The sequence below is a fragment of the Lampetra planeri genome, chromosome 3 (assembly GCF_965212315.1).
Source record: "Lampetra planeri chromosome 3, kcLamPlan1.2.h2, whole genome shotgun sequence".
NCBI classification, from domain to species: Eukaryota; Metazoa; Chordata; class Hyperoartia; order Petromyzontiformes; family Petromyzontidae; genus Lampetra; species Lampetra planeri.
Genome location: NC_136109.1, coordinates 19,737,356 through 19,754,919, shown reverse-complemented (window position 1 = coordinate 19,754,919; position 17,564 = coordinate 19,737,356). Strand labels below are relative to the sequence as shown.

Sequence of the window (17,564 nt, the reverse complement as noted above, 5' to 3'; positions counted from 1 at the left end):
AGACACCGCAAACTCCCAAATATGCAGGCGTCAGGATCGAGATCGAACCCATGACCTCCATACCAGCCGAGGGAGATAACATCCGGCCACCGAATTGCGGAGCTTTACACCAGCGTGTTTCATTCGGGATTGGTGGATCGCACACAAATTATTGACATCATCAGCCTCAGCACATTCCTTAGACCAGTATCATCAGCCTCAGTAACCATGCCACTATTATTAATACCACTACCACTATCGTCATCAGCAGTCTCATTCATTGCGTCAGTATCATCAGCAGCAACAGCATATTTATTCATTAACCACACCGACATCTTTATGAAACATCAACAGCACCCACCATCAGCAGCCTGTATTATCCACAAACTATTCACTACTCTTAGGTTTTTTTTCGGTAATGTCACGTAGGTAAAAATAAATAATAAACATAAATAATAAAAATCATAGAAATAATAATAGAAGTAAAATAATAAATCTTATTAATAATAAATCGCCTAAATAATAATAAATATTATTTTCTTTCTATTAATTGTTACTATTTTGGCTATTTATTTTATTTATTCATACCTACGTGACTTTACCGAAAAAACCTAAGAGTATGAATCCTTGCAGTCACGAAAGCTTCAAATCTAAAACTATTCACTTTCCATTATTGACCGTGCAAGGCCCAGCCCTGGCTACAGAGTCGCCAATGGAGCATAGTACCGCCCCCGCTCTCGCGTGAGCCGAGGCACACTTTGACTGCAGCGACTTGTATACGAGTCCACGACAAACGGGCTCTTCTATAGCCTGAAGGGGATGTCTCGGCAAAACAGCGGACTGGTGAGAAGAGTAGCCGCACTCTTTGAAGGTCAATGCTCTGTTTTCATTCCACAGACTTCAGTAGCTACATAACGGCGGCTGATAATGGCCAAGTCCTGAGTCTGGGTGTGTCGCATTTGGGGCGGCGCTCTACGCCCTGAGCGGCCTTTGAGCCAGAGACGGAAATTCCACATTCCTATGACAGGAGTCAGGGCAAACCAGCACCATTGACTTCACCTTGTATGGGTAGACCTGTGCGGAACACCGTCTATTCTTACCTGGCCCGCCGCAGCTGGGCAACACACCTGTACATCATCATTTCATTACACTGGATTACGAAATCACATTATTATCCTGGATTAATAATCAGCATTACTCATTTATTTAAGTAACCTCTAATATTTATGTACTCGATGACAAGTTGCATTATTTGCATTGCATCATTGGCAGATTACGCACTTTAATGTTCGGATACATCTAATTTCCCCGGATGAATAAGGAACACTAATTTGTATTTTCCCGAATGAATAACGTGGGCGATAACCCTCTTCCAGGAGCCAAGTTTTGCCCGCGTCACGGCGAGACACAGCGCGCAATTTTGGAAAGTTCCCACCGAATGAATCACGGCGCAGATGTCTCCTTTCTCGCTCCTCTGTTTCGTTCCGCGAAATCGCGAGGGGGTTTCCCGGAACGGCGCGCTCATCATGACCCCCCCCCCCCCCCGTGCACGGCAGGGTTGGTTTGCGACTCGCAAGACATTGCGCGGGCCACCCAAAAAAAAAAATCACGAATCCACGCGGTCTCGGCCACCAAGAGACCCAGATATCCATTCACCACTTGATGTTAGCCGTGAACGGAAATCGAGCTCAGAGGGTGGCAAAGTTTCAGAGCGCGCATGCGGAGACGCGCCACGCATCTTCGTAGCGTTGGTTGTTCGTGGGGTTCCTAATTTAGTTGTGAGGGAGAGTCATCATTCTTGCAACCTTCAATCCGGAGGGGATGTGGGGTTAAGGGGCCGCTTTGGGGAAGGGTGGGGGCGTGTTGATGATGTGGAAACCTGCGACCCACGACTATCTGACCCAAACTCGAACCCGCAGCAATACCAGCGCCTTGCCCGGCGCAATGCGACCCGCAATATTATTTTTTAAATCAATCATTGACGTCTATGTTTGTTCTCACAGTGTTCAAGCACTATCCTTCGTGAAATCTAAAAAGGTCTCTGCTCCTAAATACGAATTCCTTAAATGAAAGTGTTTAACCACACGTGGAACACATTACTTGCTCTGCTCACTACATAGTGGCTTCTATGTGGTAGTAATTTGTGTAAACGTTGTATGTTTTAATGACAAACAAAGTGAAAATATACCACCTGGAGCAGTTGGAAGTTCATATTTTAGCCATTCTAGCCAGACAGTAGTGAGATGTAATGTTGGAATTTGTGAAAGCTTCCCAAGCATGTGTGGCGTCTTTGAGACATTCGGAGAATTAAACCAGATTTCCACGGCACTCCTCGATACGCAGTCTAAACTCTACTCCTTGAATCGGGGCTCATCGGCTCTGTCTGCCAGTATTATGTAGATGTGTTCATGTTAGCAGGAAATGGATTCCAACATCATAACAACATAGCGTGTCCTGCAACATGTTTCAACAGACTCCTGCAATGTCTTATTCTAAAGCCGACTTTGTAAGTTGGGAGTGCCCTGAAAATGTCACCAACGCCTTTGCAAGCGTCAATGATGCTCGACTGTTTGTTAGACGCGAGCATCATCTTAATCTCCATTGCCACTGTACAGTGTTGTGCAATGCTGAATTAAGCAGGTGTGTGCCCAGCAGTGTAGACAGACACGTTACAGCTCTAAGGGTGCCATGGTGGCGAGATGTTAACTACCTGGCCAGGTATACAGGAGGTCGTGGGTTCCTGCCCCTGACGCCTGCTGTATATCTAGAGTGTGCATGTTTTCTTCCCGTGGTCGTGTGGATTTCTCCGGGTCCTCAGGGGGTTCCCTCCACATTTATAAACAGGCCTTTAGAGTATATGGCTGCTATAAATGTCCACGTGGTAAGCTATTTCGCTACTGAATAAGTATAACCCGTAAAAACAAAGTTTTTCACTATAAATCCTTTATATGCGTGGCAGCGAACTTAATATAAAGGATTTTAAAATATATTCGCCTGTGGAGGACGCGGGGATCGATCCCGCGACCTTGGCATGGGAAGCGAGGGCGCTACCAACTGCGCTACTCCGCCACGGCCTGTGGAGGGGTTACGCTCTGGGCTCTTACACTCTGACGTTCAGCCAAAGCCATGAATGCGTTCTATTTGAATATATGTAAAATATATTTTTTTTGCCTAAAAAGTGTAAAATTTTGGGAATTTTTTTTCACGAACAATAATTATCTGGCACAACGAGTCTGTGTGGAAAATGTCAGCTCGATTGGATCACGGGAAGTGGGTTAAAAAACGACCGAAAGATTTGCACGGTCCTAAGCAAGCAAGCACGCAAGCAAGCAAGCACGCGAACTTAATATAAAGGATTTAAAAAGAGCTGCGTAGCTCAGTGTGCCTTACCTGGTGAAGTAAAAATAGCAATAGTCGTCAAATAGGAGTAGGTGCTGCTACAATATTAGCACCACGATTTGACACGTACACATTGCTCCAACTCGAACTCCCTCGATGCGTGTATGTTAGCTGGTTCAATGTTGTCTGCACTGCACAGCGGTTTATGTAAATGCATCGTCTCACAAAGATAGCACCGTCTCACAAATCATCAGCCCGCGTCGTCCTTGAGTTCGTGAATGATAACGTAGTGAGTGAGTTCCTCTGGCGTATGTGTTGTTGTTTCGAGAAACCGACTTCGTAGGATCTGGAGAAGAAAAAGTCGATCAGGCGCTGTGCTAATTCACAAAACCTGTCTGCAGAACATTATTCGAAAGATCTTAACATCTTTACAAACAAACTTTACTGCCAATGTTATTGTTGAGTCTTCGTCGTAAGTGCAGGGCATCTTTAACTCGCATTATTGACGAGAGTGCTTCTCAGTTACTTTCGTCCCACGAGTTGGAAGAGAGCCACGCATGTGTGCCACCGCAGAGATTATTTGTGGCTATTGCACACCAAACACCCGATGGCAAGTTTTACAATCAACGAACCCAGCCACAGCAAAGTCTATCGTTATCTTTCACAATGACCCCAGATTGACAATCTCACACTTTAGATGTGTCTTTCAGCACCTGTCCTCCACACAATATGAACCTAGCTCTTATCCTTTGTTTGACCTCACTAGGAGGCATTTTAAATATATATATACATGTATCTATGGGACCTTTTGGCTTGTATGAAAATGATGAAAAAATAAGAATAGGTTTTACACTTTCTGGCAATAAAACAGTTGTTAAGATGTTTAAACACCAAATAGATACCTACTGCAAGGAATCACGTCTGCATTAGCCACACATATTTGTGGCAAAAATGCAAACACCCTCTGATAATTTATGCATTGTCTTTGAAACCGATTGACCTACACCGGAAACAGCTTTCTTTATGGCCTTGTCTCGCCCGCGGTGAACGCCATAAGGCAAGTATCAAAGTGTTAATAGCTCGGGTTGAGCAGTCATAACATATCCACGTCACGGGGTTAGGTGTATACACAGTAATCCGGTTTTACGTGCACGCCTGGCTTATTTAGAACCAAGGCCGTAGCCATGGAGTCAACATTGGGGGGGACCAAATCTTCCAGGGGGTCTAGGGCCCCCCCTCCCCCCAGAAAAAAAAATCTAAATTGAAAACAAATTTCCTGCCTAAAATATGAAAAATTCACTAGCACATAGGATGGACTTTTTATTTAAAAAAATAAACAATAATGTCAAATAGTGTATTGTATTACATCGCTCTGTTTTTTTCTTTTTTACATTTTCTTGTTTCATTGTATGTAATGACAGAGATTAGGGATTTATAATGTACAACCATAACCACAATCATATAAAGAGAAATCTATGCATTGTTATATGAAGACAAGTCCAGATATTGTGGCCAAGGTTTAGCAAATGTTTGTTTTTATTTACATAGCATAGATTTTTTTTTAAATATATTGTTTATAACAATATATTGAGGGGGGGACATCTTGAACATATTTGAATATTGGGGGGGATGTGTCCCCCCCAATATATATTATAATTACGGCCTTATTTTAGAACTCACTCGAGCGCGTGTACCAAACGCCTTGCGCGAACCGCACAGCGTCAGCCTAATTGTCGAGCACGAAGGGGGCCGACTGTCACGTGCGGCTCTTTGGCTGCCCCCTTGCGGGCAGCCGTTTGAATAAAAAAAAACTGAAATCTTAAAACAGAATTTAACGTAAAGATCATTGCTTAAATATGGTAGGGAATGGGTCACTATGGCTCGGGGACAACCACAATGTACGGTTAATCTGTATTGTTAAAGAACACCTAAGGGGGGGGGGGGGGGGATTAAATAGATCAAATTCTAGATTTGAAGTTTTCGTGACTGCAAGGATTCATACTCTTTGGTTTTTTCGGTAAAGTCACGTAGGAAAATTTTTAAAGAAATAAAATAGAATGAAAACAACTAAAATAAAATTGTGATTTGATTTGATTTAATTTTATTTTAGTTGTTTTCATTCTATTTTACTTAATACATTTTTTACCTACGTGACTTTACCGACAAAACCAAAGAGTATAAATATATCCGGTTTATTCCATCACCTATTTTGTTTATTTCACTCAGAAAGTGTCGTCCGCTGTATACCCGCCGTTGTGTCTGTGTGCAAGTCACCTCTGCGTGTGATGCGGCTCTCCAACTATTTTGGTCAAAGACAAAAACAAAAGAAATAAATAAAAAGTCACTTCCTCTTTTAAAGGTTGCGCCGACCCATGAGTCTGGAAGGTTCGCATCGCGTTTGCTCGCACCGATGAACACGACAAATGAACTCGACGACCCACTCAGCGGGGTGACCCACGGGTAGCCGACCCCATCCGTGAGAAGTTCACCAAATTTTCGGGGCGACCTGCTTCGGGAGTTCACATTCGGTGGGACCTGTGAGACGCTAAGTGACGGCGTTTGCCACCGACAGTCGCAAGAGGAGACGTGGCAGGTGCGTGGGTGTCCAGTGTGGGTGACGCCCCAGTAGTCTGGGTGTAAGGGTACACGGTACAAGCTACGTGTGGCCAAACAGCACAACCGGTACGGACAATGTGAATATGCGAAGAGGCACCGCTGCAACGCTTACGTGTAAGATACTTTTATTTTCAAGTGCACTCCGTAACATGGAGGCATGTTATGAGCGTTATATAAATACTCGCAACGCGCACGCCAATTTGTATGTGACCGTTTGTCGTTCCCTCCCTCCAGGAAGCCAGTCAGCAAAACTTTAAGCTTAATAGCGATTAAAAAAACCCTTTTACGATGAACAAAAAAAAACCTTTTCACCACTGTCCGCAAGGGGGCGCGCACGCGGCGCTCGTGCAGAATTACACAGTCTGATCCATTTACAGAGACCCCACTAAAATAATATGGGAAACGGATCGAAAACAGTACAGTATTACAAAGCTTCTACATGTCAGCATACCTGTCAACCCATACGGTCTACCCGTATTCCTGTACAAGTAAATTCAGTTTTTAGGTCCATTACGCCATACAGCCGTTTCAATACGGCAAAAAAATGTGTCCATTTGTTTGTGTTTCTCCATTGTGATGGGACTTTGTAGGATGAACGTTGAGATTTGTCAGGGCACGGGGTGAGCAATAAGGTCTGAATTGGTCTGTAATAAGGTAGGCACTGATAAGGGGTTGACAGGTATGTGTCACCCATATACACGTATTAAAGCCATCACTTTTACACTATTTAATTCCCTGCAGAAGAAGGGATTTAATACTGTGAAAGGGATGACTCCATATCTCACACAGCAGTGTTAAAATATCTAGATCTAATGCTGTACGTGTAGTTTCACAAACCGCACTGGCATGTGTGTTGGTAAAGCATTGCGAGTATAGGGGCCTTCGTTCAGCAGTTGATTGATAAAAGGGCTGTACATTGTATCATTATTATAACTTGATGAGTCAGATGTTGACTTTAAAAGATAATAACAACAACGTAAAATGCGAGTATTTTACTTGACCCACAGTGCACCATCACACGGCGAGCACTGTGATGTGTATAAGAGTCAGATAAGAGTGATCACCAATTATAGTACTTAACGTGTATAAAAATAGCATGCAAATCATATGCTAATATGCACATTAATAGCGGCAAACAAAACACCGACATACATTATGTAGAAAGAAAAGGTAAACAATCCAAACGAGATTGGGCCAATGAACGAGGCATTCGAGGATGGCTCTCCACGCTGATCGGTGCAGTTGGTGATTTGCACGATCAAACACGTTCTCAATTTGAGCTCATATTATGTCTTCGAGTGAGGCTTACAAACATTGAAAACAGCCCTCGTGAATATATATATAAAGCCTATATGTAAACTGTACGCATGCCTGTGTATTATCACAAGAAAGGCAATTGCCCTAACAGTCTAAAATCATAAACAAAAGATCTGTGTGTGTTGTACAATAATAATAATAATAACAATGCTCCGTTACACGTGCGTCTGCTATCCCTGTCATGGCCGCCATGCTAGGGACACCATTTTAGCCTTGAAGCAGACGCATCATAGTGGCCATGAAAAGTAGCCCGAGGCCTTGCGGGAGGCAAGCCGACAGGCCAGATGCGCTGTTGCCATCTCCTTTGTCAGGTGCGCTCTTGCCACTTGACTTGTTGCCAAGCGGGCTGTTGCCTCTTGCTTTGTTGATAGTTGGACTCTTGCTAGGTTGACTGTTGCCACTCGCTTTGTTGGTAGCTGGACTCTTGCTAGGTTGACTGTTGCCACTCGCTTTGTTGGTAGCTGGACTCTTGCTAGGTTGACTGTTGCCACTCGCTTTGTTGGTAGTTGGACTCTTGCTAGGTTGATTGTTGCCACTCGCTTTGTTGTCAGATGCGCCGTTGCCACTTGTGTTATTGCCAGGTGCGATGTTGCAGCGGTCCTTCTGGCAGCAGGTGACATTGACACTTTCAGGGCAATCCTTCCTGCAGCCTCTGGACACGTGATCTAAAGGGAGCAAGCGGTAAACCCGGGTCAGTACTTCGTCACATTGACAATGACCTGCTATGTGAATGTCCATGACAAACGTGAACATTCAGTAAAAAAAATAGCCACATGAGGCAATGAACAGAAGAGGTGCATTTTAGTGAGTGGAACAACTTGTGAGTCAAACACTGGCCCTAACAGAGCATGTTTGTTTGCATGTTCACCCCAAGTACGTGTGCTTAATGCAGACTTGATTCCTTGCAAGAGGTTTCCATTTGGTGTTTGGACATCTTAACACCTGTTGTATTGCCAGAAAGGGTAAAACATACTCTTTTTTTACATACCCTATCTATTCTTCCATACAGTTCCTATCAAACATTGACACGCACACAGACGGACTGAAACAGGGAACAAAAACGTACCCTCATGGACTTGGGTCGCAAAGCAAAAATGGCCACCTTTGCTGCACAATTTTGTCATCCTGTTTGTGCAGGCGAGGTCGGTGCAAATGAAGCACTCGAGCAAAGTGGAGCGCTTGTTGCATTCTTCTTTTTTGCAGCAGAAGAATTCCTCGGAGCACGACGCTACACAGCCTTTGGAGATTGCTACACCTGCAGAGCAGCGAGGGGAAACATCGTGAAGTATGAGGAGCAATTCAGTTCAGAACTCATAATTTTTTGGCTGTCGCCTGATGATGCTAGTTGTATCTTCATTTTGGAGCTTTCGTGACTGCAGGAATTATTCTTTGGTTTTTTCGGTAAAGTCACGTATAAAGATAAAATAATAAATTAAATAATAGCATACGACGTTTCGATCGCAACACAAGCAATCATCATCAGGTATAGTGAAATAGCGACATAAAATCTAACCAGAAAACTATAGACAGATATATAAGCAGACAGATATCACCAAGATACATAGAGCGAGCAACACAGGTACAGAGAGGGGTGATCGTCTCTGTGGGGTGGCCTTAAATAGACAGAGGGGGGCGGAGGGAGAGAGAGGGAGGGGGTTAGAGAAAAAATGTACATGTCAATGAGTACGAAGGCTTAGAGGGAGAAAGAACACACTGAATTAAATAACCTAGCAAAGTATCGAAATGTTATGTAAAACGACACAGAGAGTCGGTCAACACACAATTAACGCATAGCCTGGTCGATTACGTATTTCAAAGATTGCTAAGTTAGAATTTAAGTGTGAAAATTCCAAAGAAAGACAAAAGATAAAAACAAGAGGAACGGAGACACACAGACAGAGCAGAACCTAAGAACGACAAAAAACGAGTGTAGACAGAAAAAATTACACTAAATATACAGGCAGAGAGAGAGAACAAAAAACCCAGAGAGTGAGAATAAGGTAAACTTGGAACTTCCCCGTAGAAGTGGTTCAATCTTAATTTTGGAGCTTTCGTGACTGCAGGAATTATTCGGTTTTTTCGGTAAAGTCACGTATAAAGATAAAATAATAAATTAAATAATAGCATACGACGTTTCGATTGCAACACAAGCAATCATCATCATCAGGTATAGTGAATTAGCGACATAAAATCTAACCAGAAAACTATAGACAGACATATAAGCAGACAGATATCACCAAGATACATAGCGAGAGCAACACAAGTAACAGAGAGGGGTGATCGTCTCTGTGGGGTGGCCTTAAATATGTATCTTGGTGCTCCCTCTAAGCCTTCGTACTCATTGACATGTAATTTTTTTCTCTAACCCTCCTCCCTCTCTCTGCCTCCGCCCCCCTCTGTCTATTTAAGGCCACCCCACAGAGACGATCACCCCTCTCTGTACCTGTGTTGCTCTCGCTATGTATCTTGGTGATATCTGTCTGCTTATATGTCTGTCTATAGTTTTCTGGTTAGATTTTATGTCGCTAATTCACTATACCTGATGATGATGATTGCTTGTGTTGCAATCGAAACGTCGTATGCTATTATTTAATTTATTATTTTATCTTTATACGTGACTTTACCGAAAAAACCAAAGAATAATGATGCTAGTTGTAATTACTGGTGAAACGTCGTACTCAAATTATAAACGTTGTGGATTTAATCTCCAACACACGGGTGTGCTGTACTAGTAACGAATTGGCATGTTCTGGTTACGTGACAAACCTTACGAATCGGTTGTGTTGGGTGGTGGCGGGTTTAACGACACATTTATATTTACGCGATTTAACCCCAAAAAACCTCTATTATGGATAATATTGGTTGCAAAAGCCTACTTGTTCAACAGGTCAGATGTGTTTGTAGTTTTCTCTTAAATTCATAGCAATTGGCTTCCGATATCATGTCAAATATACAATTGATTGACGTGGAGCTGTTCTCGCAGAGCAGTGCAATCGCCAGTGCTAGACAACAGCTCATGGAAGCGGATGTTACAAAACTACTCTTAAATTCCGTTCAAGTGACCCGTGGTCCACACAGTATGGATACAGTTATATGCTGATGGTGTGAACAAAACTGTACAAAGGAGACATGATATTCAAAAAGATAAACAATACAATCAAAATTATAACAAAAATATTGGACCAAAAACAATTGATGATTTAATCTGTGGCCAAAAATCTTAATTAATATAATATTAATAGCAACACCCCCCCCCCCCCACACAAACATCCCATGCAATAGGTAGAGTCTATTGGGGAATCTACAGGTCTCGAACAAAGTCAAAGACCTCCCCATATAGCCTTAACAGACTCTTGGGGCAAGTGCTGTAAGTGAGCACCTACAAAGGCCAAAACGGCACATGAGGGGGTGGGTCGCCACCCAAACGCCCAGCCACCTTTGTCTCCCGAGTGGCGATGTTTAGACACCACACCAGGTACTCATTTGAGACTGAGTCGACCTACGGGAGGCCCAGTTCAAAGCATCATCATTGGTGTTGGCCATGAGCGGAATTAAACTTGTAGTGTAGCTGACCGCTAAACTATCACTCCCCACACTCGCATACATACAGACAGCCCATGAGGAGGAAGTCAGCCAGGAAGAGAGACCCCGGGCTCGCTACTCACTTGTTCCGTTGAAATCCGTGATGCACTGGTAGGCCTTGTCAGCTGGACACTCAATTGGTTTCGAATTCTTGCATTGATCGACGCCATTACACTCATGACATTTCAAAGCATGGCCTGAGAACAGAGAGTACAGAAGCGATGCCATTTTACAAAGCGTCTACTTGCAACGACATCTCAAGACATTTGAAGGCAGTGGAGTGACCCTCGTTGTGTAAACATAGTAAATGGCGTGAGACAAATGAGAGGCTCTTGTGCAGTAGGAACGGTAATTAAGACACTGAGTTAGGAGGCAGTCAGACATAGAGAACAAGAGGGAGGTCTTCAGCCTGGGCTTGAACAGAAATACAGAATGAGCAGTGAAGAAGACCAGGAGGCGAGAGTTGCAGACAGTAAGGCCAGCACAGGAGAAACAGCGACCTCCCATTGAGTGGAGGTCTCCTGGGGAATTCGATAAATATCGAGAGATGTTGCACAGATGGAAGCAGGAGGTCATGCAGAGTTGAGCGATGTGGAAAAGGAAAGTTCAGGATGAGTGGTTGTCACTAAGGACATGGACAAACTTAGTTAATTGTCACGTGCGAATGTTGAGCTGTAGTTCACAACATTCTGGTGAAGACACCGCGTGTATTTGTACTCCCAACGCCGTGCTCTCCTCATCCAGCAGTGGATTGACACGAGGGCTGTGCACGTGCGTGGTACCACTTTGTGTAAAAGTTACACAGAGTGGTACCTATTTTATCGACCCCCATCTATTCGAGTTTTTTTAAGAAGTAACATGAACATGTGTTTCTATATTTGTACAGCCAAATATAAAGTCACTAGTGGATGAAGGTCTCCCTACGTTATGTTCATCGTGCGGCGGATGGTTTAGCATACTCCAGCACGCTGGTTATTGCCGGTCGGTGAAGTGTTTTGTGAAGGACAACCAGAAATAGTTCAGATATCACTCACCACGAACGTTGCCACCTGTCCTTATTTAACTTGGACAGATTTCGGCACAAGCCAATTCTAGCTGTCGAGGTTTTGCAAGCGGCGTCTGTTTTCGAGTTGCAGGAATTTATTTCTACCGAAATATGGTGGAATTGTGTTGAACCTTTGCACAATATAGCTGCACAAGTTGGATCGAGCTCAGCTGACTGGGAAATGTGGCCGGATTTGGTCTGTGGAAAAAAGGTGGTAACTTTATTCGCCCCTGATGTTTGCCGTGTTCGGGAATACAACTCGGCGTGTGATGTTCATAGACCAGTGTGCTAAGCAGAACACCACCGCTCCTCCCAATCCTGTACTAGATATTGTACAGGGTATTAACATGCCCCGCCATCAGCTTATTACGTAAGAGGTAACGCATTATTTTACAGCGCGACACCACGAGTGATCTTGGGTGACACTTAAAGGAGCATTGTGCAAGTGTTGGAAATTCCACATTGAAATGGCTGGAACCAGTTTATCCATTGCACTACCACCACAAACTTTTCCACGAACTTGCCTTGCGCTTACTGTACTCCAAAAATGTCCTAACGTTGCATAGCAGGTGTTATATGCTGCCACGTTGCTTCATTGTCTTCAGAAGGGAGTGCAACACATGTTATTGTTGTACCGTACTCTGCTCAAATGTCTACGCTCCCCGCCTTCACCAATCACCCAGCTCGGTGAAGCACGGTCAAATAAACCCCCAAGACTCGAATGACTCGGGGAGGCCGTTATCCTGCAGCGGATTGACAAAGTCCTGCATTGATAACTCACCTGGGGCGAGCAGGAGGGCGAACAGGCAGGTGAGGAGAATGAGCAGGCGAGGAGTGACCTCCATCACGGCGACCTGGAGAGACGATGACGAGGAGTACGGAAGAGACGTGGGGCGTGTGGACCACCAAAGAGGTGATGGAGTGAGTGGAGAATGGAGTGCGGAACTCCACTGTCTATATATAGGGAGGAAAACGTAGCTGCGGTGGGATTGCGTTGAAATGCGCTCCTGTTAATCACCACTTCCGCCACACAAGAGCAATGTGCGCTCGGAGATTAGGTGCTTCCGCCGCCGTGTAGGTTTATTATTTGTGCGTTTTGCGAGATCGTTTTGCGAGATAACTCAGTAGCAACATCACCACAGCAACCGTTATTGCCATTAGACACAGCAGCAGTGGCTAGCATCGTCATTCTCATCGTCGATAGTCATTGCGATATCGGTGTAGGAAGAAGTTGATTTCACCCCCTTAACACAAACACTCATCCCCAGACTCAGGGGCCTTGTCGTTTCGTACAAAACTCAACACATTCGTCAATTGTTTGGTAGTTGGAAGGGACCAGGTTCTTCAGAGGATGAGGCCAAAGGATGCATACATGAACCAGCCCCATCACTGGCTAAGGGCGTAGTGTTGAGATACTCACAAAATGTGTCAATGTGGCTCTTGTGGGCATGTTTGGAACATTGTGGGAGGTTGATACCTAAGTGGTTTGAGTGGTTGCAGCCAAGACTTAGAAAAATCCTGGTTGTTTGGTATGTAGAGTCTTGAGTCAAGCAGCATTGCTGATTTTCTAGGTATCTGGTTTTGGTTGATTTCACGTTATTGTTTCATAACCCTGGCTCGTTTGACATGAGTGTTTCTTCCGGCGGTGGGCACTACTGAGTTATTTGTTTTGTTCGGGGTGATGCGAACCTGCCCAACCCGGCTCATGCCACTTAATACATCTCTATCGGTGTGCGAAACTTGCTCCAGTCTATTTGCTCAACCTGTAGTGGACATTCTCTCAGAATTATTACCCTCCACGTCACGTTGCTATGGAAGACGGCTTGCTTCCAAATGTCCAGTAGCGTCTTTCATGAAGTACTCCACAGATGTCGAATGGATACCACTGATACCAGTCATCAGTGAATCGACTTAACGTCAGATTCTCCTGCACTCATCAGAAGCTGCTTGTCCATGTGGCATATGGGCTACAAAAACCCAGCCAATAAATCTTCGCCGACTTGAGGACCTCGCTGATGGGAATGTGTCCAGAGTTTTCAAGGGTGTATGGGCTTCTCACACAATCCTGGATGGATTGTAGGTAGGCCAGCCTGAATGTTTCAAGCCAGCGAGTTCTAATATTAGGCATCAGCATTTCACACACAAAGACAAGGTCTGCAAGATTGTGACTGAGACGTCACGAAGGGTCACGTGGGGTGATAGGCTAGGACATCTTTCACAGCATTATAGGAGCCAATTAACAGGTACTTTCACTCGACTGATTTAGATTCAGAATCAGAATATTTATTCGGACTGGAGGAGTCTGATGTGCTGTGAATTCAATACAAAAGACGAGAAAGAGCGAAATAGTTGCTATAAATAAATATAAAAAGTATAGAAGTACATATTGCACAACTATATAACTTCCTGCCGATTTGGCAACACCAAATGTAAGCTTGGGCAAGGCAGCAAAACAACAGTCCCAGACCACACAAATACAACAGTGCCTCAATTACATTGCACATTAAAATGTAACTATTGATACACGGGTAAGGTTCAAAGTTAAGACCTCTGCCATGAACATACTGCACAGATAAAGTCCTCCCACCTCTATAATCTCCCCATTAATTGTGGAAAGGGGAATGAGTGGAGAGTTAAAAAAAACACAATACCCCAGGCAGGTGTTGTTACGTTTGGGTGTGGCCAGTGCCGGATTGAGCTAGTGCGGGGCCTGTAGCATATGGTGTAAAGAGGCCCTAAAATAAAACAAATATTAAAACACATTTCTAACTTGCATAGTAAAAATTTTTTCATTTGCTATACAGCCAGATAATACAACAAATCGCTAACCTTAAACACCTAGTCAATAAAAGTTGAAGGCAGTATAGTACTACAGTAATAGAGCATGGCTTTTTTGTTTACCATATAGTACTTGCTGGTCAATGTGGGTTGGTGATTGGGGGGGTGATTGTGACTTGACTTATATAATACCGTAAAATGTAATTACAGTATAGTATAGGAGCACGTAGTAAGTATAGTTGAAAGAGTTTGAGTTTGTTTGATTTGTAACACGGATGGTTCCGTTTCGGCAGTTTACCGGCTATTTTACAATGCAGATCCGTGGTGCATGAGCACAGCAGCAACACAAAAACATCAATATTGCAGACAACTAATACAGAGACTGTCCTTAAGGAATATTGCACAACTAACAAACGACATGAAGATGACGAAGGCTAGTCTGCTCATAGCTAGGGCTATGAGTGCATTCCAGTAAATTTGTAACATTCACAGGCAAGGTGTAGGTACGAAATTATCATTCACGGAAAAGTTACGGTGCAAGATAAGGTACGGGGTGTGGTCGTCTAATCGAAAAGTTTTTGCCACAGCCATTTCCTACATCATGAATTCAGAATTTACGTCATCGCCATGGCAACAACATTGTATCCCTGTACACATTGCAAGCACTTATTTGTTTAAAATATTAGTTACACTCTATTCATTTACATGAATGGGACGCCCATTACTTAGCCCTGTTCTCTCTCAACCATTAACATCCCACTGCTTGGCAAAGCATAATAGATATATTGAGCTATCATCGAAATACATATTAAACCCAAAAACACACAAGAACTAGCTGATTTCCGTATTTTTATTACGGACAAATTTGTTTCCGATAACTTTCTTTTAAACAAAATAATTGTGCTTTTGTAATGAGTTTTATTCAGGAGGCCTTGCTAAGTTTTGACAGTAGGAGGCGCCTACTCTTGCGAATGATGTCACGGGATATGTAACTTCCACTGAAGCAGTACACGCATATTGTGTTGGTGAATATTGAATGCTCTCCCCATGGTCGCGTGGATTTTTCTCCGGGCATGTTAAGAGTATTTGGCCGCTATAAATGTCCACGTGATAAGCCACTTCATTGGGCTATCATTTGTGTCCAGGTCACTTCTGAAAAATAGCTATCTCGCTCAGTGGGCCTTACCTGGTAAAATAAAATTATTTAGTAAATAGAATACAGCCGCAGTAATAAGCAGGGCGGCCGCTGAAATCGAGCCGTGAACCTCTGTAACAAACAGCCAATCGCGTTACTGCTTGGCCATGTCACCCCCGATGTAATGATTGATCAGACAAAGTGCTTCCACAGGAAACTATATAATTTCCACGGCATCACTTCAGTCCTTTTCTTACCAAAAAGTCCTTTCCCGTGATGTAATTTTGATGATACGTAACATCACTTTCAATACTATTAGAGGATTAAAATATCAAAATATAAATGATTGTTTTTCTGATGGAATTTTACGTAAAAATACGTATTCAATTACTATTAGTTAAATTATTCAAATGATAAGATGTAGTACGTAAACAGTGACAACTTCTAAAATGTAGTTAATTTAAATCTGAAAATACAAAAAACATAATTTCTACTTTAGTAACATTCTTTACATTAAAAAACTCAACACATTCGTCAATAACACTGTGTGACCTTTAAAGCGACGTTATATAATAGGAAACGCTTCGAGCAATTCCCATTCTTCATAGCGCATACAAGTTGTATGTGCTCTGGCAATTCTTCATAGCACATTTTTTTTAAGGTCAGTGTCATTGATGTTTTTTGTTTATTGTGCTTGTGCAGCACCGCCAATGCATCAGCACCATATAATGTATTTACTTTAAAGTCAATCGGCTGGAGCAAGATTCGTACGTAACTGTACCATGGTTATCTTTTTGCAGGTTAGAAAATGTAAAGTTCACAGACCTATCGTGAATACAACGACCACAAATCAAGCTGGTCCCAAAGCGGCAGTCAAGTTCCAGTAGATCATATTTACGTTTATCCCATAAACGTATCGTGGAATCTCAGCACACCTTTCTAGGAGGGCCTTGTATTGGCAGACGTTTGGGCACATTTCATCATGATTTGAGCTGTTTCCTGTGTGAAAAATGGAGTACGTATCTAGATAATTACATGATGTTGGGCCAAAACTCAACAACTTAAGGGCAGAAACAGTCTGCTTAGGGGTTTGCATCAAGTACCATGGCTGGGGGGAAAACGAAATCCGACTTTGTATTTCCGTGTCTGTCTGTCTTTGTGTCTCATGTTGTGTTTCTTGAGTCACTGTCTCTCTCTCTCTCGTGACCCTCTCCGTCTCGCTGTTGTCCAATCTGTGTGTTTATGCACTTCGTTGCTATCGATCCGTGGCTGTCATTCTCGTTGTCTATTTGTCTGTTTCTTCGTATCTCTTCGTATAATCTGTCTCAGAGGCCACATTTCTGTATCTCTGCGTGTCTCTGTGTCTATCGCTTTACGTCTGTCTCACGTCTCTACCCTCGTGAAAGCGTCTCGTTCTGTCTGTCCCTCTTTGGGGGAAAGTTTTTCCCACATCCCTCAACATTAACTTCCCAGGAACACCAACTCCTACTTGCTGCACTGCAATTCATAACAAATTCATATTCATAACAACCCCCTCCCCTGTCCCTCCCCCCCGGCCCCTCCCCTCCCCCCGGCCCCTCCCCCCCGGCCCCTCCCCACCGGCCCCTCCCCACCACACCCCTCCGGCCCCTCCCCACCACACCCCTCCGGCCCCTTCCCTATCAAGCCCTCTGTTCCTCCCCAACAGCCCCCCCCCCACCAAGCCCCGGCCCTTCCCCACCCCCCCCCGGCCCCTCCGTCCCCAACCCCCGGCCCCTCCCCACTAAACCCCCT

At 43.8% G+C, this 17,564-nt stretch overlaps 1 protein-coding gene across 1 annotated transcript; it reads right to left on the bottom strand.

Annotated features, from left to right (window-relative positions):
* Positions 1-6,042: 6,042 nt before the first annotated feature.
* On the bottom strand, positions 6,043-12,819 carry LOC144740034 (uncharacterized). The gene is made up of 4 exons (XM_078622920.1): positions 12,660-12,819; positions 10,917-11,030; positions 8,318-8,506; positions 6,043-7,916 (listed from the first exon to the last, which is right to left on the bottom strand). The coding sequence occupies exons 1-4, from the start codon at positions 12,721-12,723 to the stop codon at positions 7,459-7,461; spliced, it is 825 nt and encodes a 274-aa protein (XP_078479046.1). The 5' UTR covers positions 12,724-12,819; the 3' UTR covers positions 6,043-7,458.
* Between the last annotated feature and the right edge of the window lie 4,745 nt (positions 12,820-17,564).